The sequence below is a fragment of the Pipistrellus kuhlii genome, unplaced genomic scaffold, assembly GCF_014108245.1.
Source record: "Pipistrellus kuhlii isolate mPipKuh1 unplaced genomic scaffold, mPipKuh1.p scaffold_m20_p_12, whole genome shotgun sequence".
Taxonomy (NCBI): Eukaryota; Metazoa; Chordata; class Mammalia; order Chiroptera; family Vespertilionidae; genus Pipistrellus; species Pipistrellus kuhlii.
In genome coordinates this window covers 31,632,856-31,643,281 of record NW_023425427.1, presented here as the reverse complement: position 1 = coordinate 31,643,281, position 10,426 = coordinate 31,632,856, and the positions used below count along the sequence as shown (strand labels likewise).

The window sequence follows — 10,426 nt, the reverse complement described above, 5'->3', positions numbered from 1 at the left end:
TTTAATGTCACGTTGATAAAGTGTATGCCCTGTGGAAGCTGTTCGGGTCAGGTTCCAACCAGCCTGGCCTCGGCTCTCTCTCAGCCTTCAGCCATTAAAGCGGCCCTCGGACCCGCGCACACAGTGACAGCGTCAGAGCTGGGCTCCTCCACGAACCCCGCCCGCCGCCCTCAGCTTCCGGGAACACCCTGGGGGCGTGGCTAAGACGCTGGGCGGCCCGTAGCCTGAGCCCAGGTAAAAGGGGCGGGGCTCGGAGGAGCCCGCCGTCGCGGCGTGATGACGTAAGCACCGCGCCTGGCGTGGCGTGGGCGGCGTGAGCGGCCGCTCTTCTGCGGGCGGTCCCAGCGCTGGAGTGCGCACTGTCGGCCGGCCGAGATGTCACAGGCCTTCGGCGCCGTGGACGAGGACGAGGAGCTGGCGGCGGAGGAGGACTGTCCTGAATTGGTCCCCATTGAGGCGAAGCAGAGAGAGCAGGAGGAAAAGCCTGGCCCCGGCGCTAAGATCCCAGTCACAATTATCACCGGGTATTTAGGTAACTAACCATCCCGGTCAGAGGACCCTGGTCTCCGGGAATGTGGCGGGGCTCACAGATTTTAGGCATCCTGGCAGATGCCTCTGGAGGTACGGGCTGGGCCACTGGCTCCCCGATTCACATGTATCCTGTGAGATTCAAAATTAACCTCGCATTTTGAATAACTAGTTCTGGTTTTGCGGTCTGAAGCCCGGACCCGCCCCCAAACTGTGCCCTTGGCCTTGAGCACATTACCTTTCCAAAGCTTATCTACCTCATTTGAAAATGCAAACAATACTAGTCACCTGTCTGAGTTCCTCACCTGCAAAATGGGGCCGGAAATGCCTACCTTGTAAGCCTGTGGCCATGAAAGGATGTCCTGTCAGTAAAATGCTCCACACAAAGGCAGGCCTCAGTGAATTCCCCTTCTCCTCCCCTCAAGCCATTCTCCCCAGCCACTCCTGGAAATACCACCTCTCTCAAACTTTTTTTTCCTTTTGTTTGAGATCTGTTTTTAAAACACTTGGCCTTTAACATTTCATAGGTGTACACCCTGCCCTCCGAGGTTTTATTTTTGTTTTTTAACCGCCTATTTTTATTTTCAATTAGATACATTTGACACACAATATTGTTTCAGGTGTACACCCCAGTGATTAGGCATTATATAACTTACTAAGTGACCATCCCGATAAATCTTATACCCATCTGACACCATACAGTTATCAGATATGACGGACTGTATTCCCTATGCAGTACTTTCCATCCCCATAACTATTCTGTAACTACCGATTTCTACTTCTAAATCCCTCCACCCTTTTCATCCATCCTCCCAACACCCATCTATATCTATGAGCCTGTTTTGATCTGTTTGTTCGTTTGTGGGGGTTTTTTTTAGATTCAATTGTTGATAGGTTTGTATTTATTGCCATTTTATGGTTCATATTGTTTTTTTCCTTCTTGAAAAAGACCCTTTAACATTTCATGTTACATTGGTTTGTCAGTAATGTACTTCTTTAGCTTTTTTTTTTTTAATATATTTTAATTGATTTTTTTTTTTTCTTACTGAGAGAAAGAGAGAGGGATAGAGAGTTAGAAACATCTGAGAGAGAAACATCCATCAGCTGCCTCCTGCACACCCTCCACTGAGGATGTGCTCGCAACCAAGGTACATGCCCTCAACTGGAATCAAACCTGGGACCCCTCACTCCACAGGCCAACGCACTATCCACTGAGCTAAACCGGTTTCAGCTTCTTCAAGCTTTTTCTTGACTGGGAAGCTCATTGTATGTCCTTTGATTCTAAACGATATTTTGCTCGATAGAGTAATCTTTGTTAGAGGTTCTTGCTTTTCATCACTTTAAATACTTCTTGTTGACCCCTTGTGGCCTGCAAAGTTTCTGATGAGAAATCAGCAGTCGAATGGGGGCTCCTTTATAGGTAACTAGTTGTTTCTTTCTTTTTTAAAAAATATATTTTATTGATATTTTATAGAGAGGAGGAAGGGAGAGAGATAGAGAGCTAGAAACGTCGATGAGAGAGAAACATCGACCAGCTGCCTCTTGCACACCCCCTACCGGGGATGTGCCCGCAACCAATGTATATGCCCTTGACCGGAATCGAACCTGGGACCTTTCAGTCCACAGACCCGACGCTCTACCACTGAGCCAAACCGGTTTCGGCAATGTTTCTTGCTGCTTTTAAGATTCTCTCTTTGTCTTTAACCTTTTGCATTTTAATTGTGATGTGTCTTCATGTGGGTTCATCTTGTTTGGACTCTGTGCTTCCTGAACTTGTGTGTCTGTTTCCTTCACCGGGTTAGGGAAGTTTTAAGACTTGAATTCAGCTCAGTTTCAGGAGGTTCTGAATGATAGTTGTTCTGGAGTGTAGTTGTAACTTTGTGCTTGTGGGGAGATGTGAGAACCACATCTACCTACACTGTTATCTTGACCAGAAGCAGACTGTATTTCTTTAAACTGAGGTCGTTCAAGAATGCACTGGGACACTTGAATTCATAGGTTTGTAAACATGCTAGTTTCCTGAAGGACAGTTTATGCACTTACACTAGAGGTACTTAATTGGAAAAGTTTGAGAAGTATCTGTGTATTTTAGCCTTAATGGTCTTTATTAATGTCATTCTGATTGTATCACACTCTTCGGTGTTTCTATTTGGGTAAAAGTTCAAATTCCTTAATGTGAATTGTCTGGCTCTTGACAAACTCTCCAGCCTGCAAAACTGTGACTCAACATTTACCTACTTCTAAATGGTACCAAGAACTTTAGCCCTTTTATATTGTTCTTCTTTTCTTTTTAACGTATTTTTATTGATTTCAGAGGGAAAGGGAGAGGGAGAGAGAGATATAAACAGCAATAATGAGAGAGAATCGTGGATTGGCTGCCTCCTGCATGCTCGGACATGTGCCCTGACCAGGAATCAACCTGTGACCTCCAGGTTCATAGGTCGATGCTCAAACACCGAGCCACACCAGCCAGGCCCTTGCATAGTCTTCTTACTTTTATTCTTCTGGCTAGATGTCCTCTTAGGTGCTCCATAACATCTTATACATGTATTAAATGTTTCATCCTGTAACATAATTGCCTCGTTATTGATCTGAATTTCTGTTTTGTGCTCTTTTCACCAAGGTACAACATGAAATCTGATCCATAATAGCTTTAGAATGAACTACATGTTAAAGTCTTTTGCTTCATCATATAGTTAATTGTTAAGCCTTAATAATTTTATAAGATTTCTTACAACCTCCTGTCCATTTTCACTGCCACTACCTAATAGAGCACTCATGTCCAAGGCCTTTGTCTTACTCTTTGAGAATTTCTTTATGGCACTGCCTCCTCAAGGTATGTCCCTTCCATTCTATACTTCACACTTCAGTGACGTTGAGCTTCCTACATGGAGCACTCTAAATACAAGCCTTCCATCCTTCAGTTTTTGAAGGAATATGACCTAGAAGATATTAATACCCTAATACTCAGTAATTTCCTAGAAATCTTGTAAATCCACTTCAGAAGATAAGTACAAGTACTTGTAATAACAAAACACTGGGAACAACTGAATGTCCACCAACAGAAAAATAAATAAATAAATGATTTATTTATACAATTGAAATAAAGTACTGTGCAGTTGGGATTTTTTCCCCCTCTCTATGAACTTTGCTGTCTGTGGCTCACAAGACAAATGTTTTTCTTCTACTTCAGCTGAACATAATAGGTTTATATGCCACCTACTGGATAAAGTTAGTGTAGCTTTATGAGTTTGTCTTTCTAAAGACTGAATATTCCTGTCTTGTTATTTCCTACATCCATTATTTTGTGTGTGATATATATATGTATATATGTATACACATATATAATTATATATAACTTATATATAATTTATATATGATTTTACAATATATATATAAAATTATTTATATATAAATAATTTCATATGTTGCTTTAAGCTTACTAAAAGTAGACATATAGTCAGTTTCAATTTGTATCTGGTTAATGATGGAAATTGAAATAAAAGATCTTTATAATTAAGTTTTATATTCTTGGCTAAGAAACATTATCATCATGCAAAAGGACTTAAATATTGTATAAACTACATCACTACTTTATTATTTGGAAGCTATTCAATATTTTTTTATTTAATAGAAAATTTTAAAGCCTTTGTATTAATTGTATTATAAATTATGTAGAAGGCATATTATTTTTGTCATAATGAGATTGAAAAAAGCTGTGTGACCTAACTTATAGGAGTATTTGTAAGTATTTATAAATTGTTATGTCAACAAAACATTTTTAATATTTTTCAAAGGACACTTTAATCTTCCTCTGGAATAAACTTAATTAAATAATATTTTTAAAACCATTGTGACTCTTATCTTTTTGTATCTTTAAATTTTGTTATTTTATAAGATCTATAAAACATATTTTTATAGGTGCTGGGAAGACAACACTTCTGAACTATATTTTGACAGAGCAACACAGTAAAAGAATTGCAGTTATTTTAAATGAATTTGGGGAAGGTAAGTCAAGTTGAATAAATGCTGTGCTGCAAGAATTTATAAGATAATTCATCCTATTTGTGACTTGATATTTCATGTTTAAAAATGAAATGCAGCGCATTATAATGTGAATATATTGATGTGGATAGTTTTGGAAGAATGAGATTAATTTCTTTTCTTTTTAAAATATATTTTATTGATTTTTTTACAGAGAGGAAGGGAGAAATATAGAGAGCTAGAAATATCAATGAGAGAGAAACATCAACCAGCAGCCTCCTGCATACCCCCTCAGGGGATTTGCCCATAACCAATGTACATGCCCTTGACCGGAATCGAACCTGGGACCTTTCAGTCCTCAGACCAGTGCGCTATCCACTGAGCCAAGCCGGTTTTGGCGAGATTAATTTCTGTCAAGTTTTACTTTGGACAGATTTTGAATACTGAAATTAGATAGTTTCTATAAAATTTTGTGTATAACTTTCAAATTCATATAAATGGAATTAAATTTTTACATGAAATAAATTACTCCAGAAGTAAAAATCTATGATATTTGATATGAAAGAAAGTTCTTTCAGGAACTAGAAAGATACTTTTGTAATGATTATACTGTTTAGTATCAGCTTTTGAAAAATTTAAAAATGCTTCATTTATTGTAAGGTTTCCTAGTTGAATGTTTATCTGCAAAGCAATTAAAACTGAAGATTTTAAAAATATGTTGAACATATGGTCTCTATCTTCAAAAAACTTCAGTTACCAGTGAACATACATGCAATAAACATTCAATTTTTTGTTTTTAATGTTGAACTGTATTAAAAAAAATCCTTACAGAAATATAAAACTCAGTTCTTTATTTTATATTTTTTTCTTCTTAAGTGTGAATTTTAATAAAAGCTCACTTTTAGCCAAAAATGTAACTTTTGTGGGATAATTCATAAGGTATACTATTTTTTTCTGTTGTAAATTAATAAAAGAGCTAGTTTTTATGAACAGAATGGGAAGCCTGTTGGTTAATTGTCGTTTGTGGTTCCAGTAAACTAAAGAGAAAAGTCCTGTTAGACAAAATTAAAATCCCAAGATTTTTAAATCACAATCTTATATTCTGGCTTCTAATTAACTGATCTTTTGGATATTGATAACATTATTTCTTACTACTTTTTTTTCATTCTTCCTGGGTCATTTTCACAATTTGTCCTTTACAGCATTCATGATACTTTCCTTCACATTTTATTGATGTTCTATACACCCTGAATTCTGTGGCAACACCTTTCAAAGCTCTTTGTCAGCTCCTAACTGAAATATAAACAAAAAGTATATGAATTAAAAAAAATTTTTTTTGGCTGTTTGCATTACTGGACAATTAGAACTCTTTCCTGGCTTTGGTATATTTCTTTATTGGGGAAAAAACTAAGATTTTTAAAAAGTATTCTTATATGATTCTTATGTGTATAAGAATCTCAATATATTTTTTTCTCAAGTAAGCATTGCTAGGAAACTAAATTTAATATTTAAGTGAGCACATTGATTCTCTGGCTAAGCAAACTTCCTCAAATGAACCAGGGTTTTTACTCATATTTGGATTACAGAGTAGACTGTCTAATGAAACAAAAACAATTTAGAGGAAGAATGAAAAGAAAAATATAGATAAGGACCCTAAGAGGTTGAAGGGCATATGAAAACTAATATTTAAAATACACTATCTAGGAAGTTGACCACAAACAAGAAAGAGTGCATTGGTATGATTCATTAATTTTAGACTTGTCTCCTTAGGGACTTCATTCCTTTGTAAGAAATGAAAGCTAAAATAAGCTGGAGTTAGTATAGATTAAGATAAGGAAGCTACATGAATAAAATAGAATAAAAGTTATAAAATGCATTTTTTGCTTTGAATTCTCCATTATTGAGCATTAACTATATATATATATATATATATATATATATATATATATACACACAATAGTGGCCTGGTGCACGAATTCATGTACATTTAAAGGAAATTAATTAGAAGAAATATTTTAATATCACTATTCATCCTTTCTCTATAATAGAAGTGTCAGAGATGAAAATATATAAAATGTGTATGAAAATAATATATAAATTGATTAATAAATAACAACCTGATGTAACAACTACAAAGACATGATATAAAAACAACAAAAATGATATAAAAACAAACACATGATACAAAAACATAACATAAAAACAATATTGATAAAAACAATGACTAATAAATTGATTAAACTTATTCTAATATATCCCTGTATATCACATTAAGAGTAAAAACACTTTCAGAGTACCTAATTTCCCTTGTGATTAAGTATTTACAACTTGAACTTTAACATCACAAGCTCTTTGAACTCAAACGAAAGCAACATATAACTGACCATGTCCCAAAATGGATTCAGATAGGAATATTCCTACTCTGTCTAGATTGGCACCAGCAAAAGCTATATGTATTGCACATGTGTGAGTCAACTTTTATTTTTAAACTAGAGGCCCAGTGCACGAAAATTTGTGCACTCAGTCCCTCAGATCAGCCTGTTCCCTCTTGCAGTCCGGGAACTCTCAGGGAATGTCTGATTGATGGCTTAGGCAGACATCCTTAGTGCTGCCATGGAGTCAGGAGAGGCTTCCGCTGCTGCGCTCGCCAGCCTTGAGCCCAGTGGGATTACACTGTCCACCAGGGGGTAGCTCCTGTGTTGAGTGTCTTCCCCCTGGTGGTCAGTGCACATCATAGCAACCAGTCATTCTGCCATTCAGTTAATTTGTATATTAGCTTTATTATACAAAAAAAAGTATGTAGGATTGCTTTATTATGTATGATTGCTAGTGTGCATCATATGTATCTGCCAGTTGGTTGGATGGCCAGACAGTTGGTCACTTAGCCTTTTATATATATAATTTTTTTTTTTCTTTTTTGGTTTCTTAGTGAACATAATCTGGAGTACTTCTTATTATTTCAGGAAGTGCAGTGGAGAAATCCTTAGCTGTGAGCCAAGGTGGAGAGCTCTACGAAGAATGGCTGGAACTTAGAAACGGTTGCCTGTGCTGTTCAGTAAAGTGAGGAATGTGTTTAGTGTTCTTGTTGGTTTATTGTAAATGTTAACTTATTATATTTGATTTTCTTATGTAATTTTACTGAATTTACAGTCTGCTTCATTGTATTTTCAAATAGAAAATAGACTTAAAGTGTTTCTTGCTATTTCTTTTTCTACATGCTCTAATATTTTGGTCCTTTTATTGAGTTTTTTTTATGTCAGGGTTTATTTAAATCTTTGTGGTGCATAGAAGTCTCATTTTATCTGTGAAAAATGGCCTGAGTTTAGTTAAGTCATTGGTCTTTGTTCTAAGACTTCATCCTCTAAAAACAAAAATGAATGACTATTAAAAAAAAGAGAAAAATCCTCACATCATTTTCCACCAGTTATAGTTCTTTCCAAGGACTATCTATTTTATTCACTAATATACCATAGAACTTAGAAAAGGATCTGACACATACCAGTCACTCAAGTATTTGTTGAGAGAATTAGGAAAATTAACAACTGCACTGTGAGTTTAGTATATTCTAATGAATTAAATTTCCTCTACATCATTTACTATCTTAGGTGTTTGACTTTGAGTCAAATATATTAACAAGGCTAAAGTCATAATGAATTTTCTTAAATAACCAAAATACATCTATTAATTATTTTCTTGTACTTTTTATAAGGAAAAAGGGAAATTAAAACCTGATACTCTAATTTAAAACAGAGATAAATGGTATTTGCCAATAGTATCCTTTTAGCTGTTATATTAAATTACTGTAATTCATAAATTTTATTATTATTTGTGATGTTGATTTTTTCAAAAAAATATAAAAATAATAGATTCTGACTTATTTTATAGTCAGGTATAGCAAACATTTCCCCTGCTTTTACTTTTAGTAAAATTAAGTATTATTATGTATCTGATTTCTTTTTATTTATCAGTGTATATCCATCTACTTTTTTCCTTCACTGGTAAATATTGAATGGATATTTTGTTATAAGTTTGGAAGTGAGTTAAATTTTCACATGCCTAAAGATATTTTTGTCTCAAATTGCTGAATATGTTTTTAAATTTTTGTAATGATTGCTTTAAAATGTTCAGGCCAATACCCAATAGTATATTTTGTTATTCTCCAGGGACAATGGCCTTAAAGCAATTGAGAATTTGATGCAGAAGAAGGGGAAATTTGATTACATACTGTTAGAGACCACGGGATTAGCAGATCCTGGTAAGAAACAACATTATTAATAACCATCATATAGTTCTTACATTTTTTTAAATAACTATCGATATACTAGAGAAATCTCTAAAATGAGTTTTAAAGCTTTCTTCTTTGGTTAAGAGAGGAAAAATATGTGTTGTCATGTTCTTTAGAAGATAAATCATGATCAAAGTACTTAGTACTTTTAATCTCAAAATAGAATTTGAAGTTTTATTGATTGGTTTAGGGTTTTTAGTAGAAACAAAAATTGTTAAAAATACGAAAATTTAGGAAAATTGGAGACATTTTACTTTTAACTTTGTATTTGATTAGATCTTACTACTATTTCTGATTATTTTCCAATACAGTTTTCTTAGAGGGTCATGTAATCTCAAGAGCTTTTGGATTCTAATTCTAGCAATACTTATTCCTGTAAATTATTGTTAGCATTTTGTTTTTCTGCTACTAAAATTAAAATAATTTTGGGAGTAAATCTATAATAATAAAAGGGTAATATGTTAATCAGACCGGACATCTTTCTGGACATCCTGCCAGATGAAGCCATGGCCGGCGGGAAGCCCAGGTCCTGGGTGCTGGCAGATGGCTGAAGGGAAGCCAGCCCAGGTCCCAGGTGCCGGCAGTTGGCTGGAGAGAAGCCAGCCCGAGTATCTGGGTGCCAGAGGGAAGCTGGTGCTGGCAACTGGGGGAAGGAAGGCCTACTCTTACATGAATTTCATGCATCGGGCCTCTAGCATTATTATAAGGTGTAGAGTTGAATCAGGCCTTTTTCCTTGTGTAGATTGATTATTCATGAAATTTTTACCTTTGAATGGAATTATATATAAACTTCCCCAGTGAAAGCTACACAAAGTCGACCTGTTTCTGTCGATGGGTTTGTTTCCTTCTTACCCAAATAACTTTTTTTAAATATATATGTTTTATTTTTTTTAGAGAGAGAGAAACATTGATTTGTTGCCTTCCATACACACCCAATGTAGGATCGAACCATCAACCTAAGTATGTGCCCTGCCCAAGAACCTAACCAGCAATCTTTTAGTGCATAAGATGATGCTCCAACCGAGCCGGCCCAGGTTCCCAAATAACTTTTAGGTAACATTCTTATTCCTAGTTTGCAGAACCTTTCCAAGTCCAACTCATACCATTTTGTTTTGTAAGTCTGATCCATACCATTATTTCTTTTTGATCTGGATCTATGGCATTGAACCATAAAACTATATTAAAGTAACGTTTGGGATTAATTTATTAAAAGGGTCATAATTATTTTAAAAGAAATATTGTAGTATACTGAAGGTTCAAATGTAATAAATGGTATTATACTTAGAAGTATTACATAATAACATTGCCCTCATGTTTTCAAACTAGTATTGAATGGGCTGTTTTGTCCTTATGGAATGCCTAGGTTTTTTATACATTTCATACATGTCCAATAGTTTTGACCAATGATACAATTTGAATTATTACACTAGTGTTAAGTATTAAATTCACTTAAATCTAGAAAGATAGGAAAATATATGCCTCTTTTTAAAATAGCAAATATCAGTATCTTTCATTGTAATACCAGAAAAACTCTTGTAACTTTTTTTTTAATGAGGTCTATGTGACATTCTTTTATTTTTATTGATTTCAGATAGGAAGAGGGAGGGAGCAAGAGATAGAAACATCAAT

General features: G+C 35.1%; 1 protein-coding gene across 3 annotated transcripts in view; it reads left to right on the top strand.

Moving 5' to 3' along the window:
- Window positions 1–313: 313 nt before the first annotated feature.
- The window catches only part of LOC118716519 (putative COBW domain-containing protein 7), a 41,485-nt gene continuing 31,372 nt past the window's right edge, over window positions 314–10,426 (top strand). The window contains exons 1-4 of one of the 3 annotated variants that reach the window (XM_036433886.2): window positions 316–532; window positions 4,450–4,536; window positions 7,476–7,572; window positions 8,676–8,767. In XM_036433886.2, coding sequence (XP_036289779.1) covers window positions 376–532; window positions 4,450–4,536; window positions 7,476–7,572; window positions 8,676–8,767 — 433 coding nt within the window. In that variant the 5' untranslated portion in view covers window positions 316–375. Of the gene's footprint in view, window positions 533–4,449; window positions 4,537–7,475; window positions 7,573–8,675; window positions 8,768–10,426 lie in introns of those variants that run through there. The other 2 variants (XM_036433887.2, XM_036433888.1) reach the window with 2 other exon arrangements.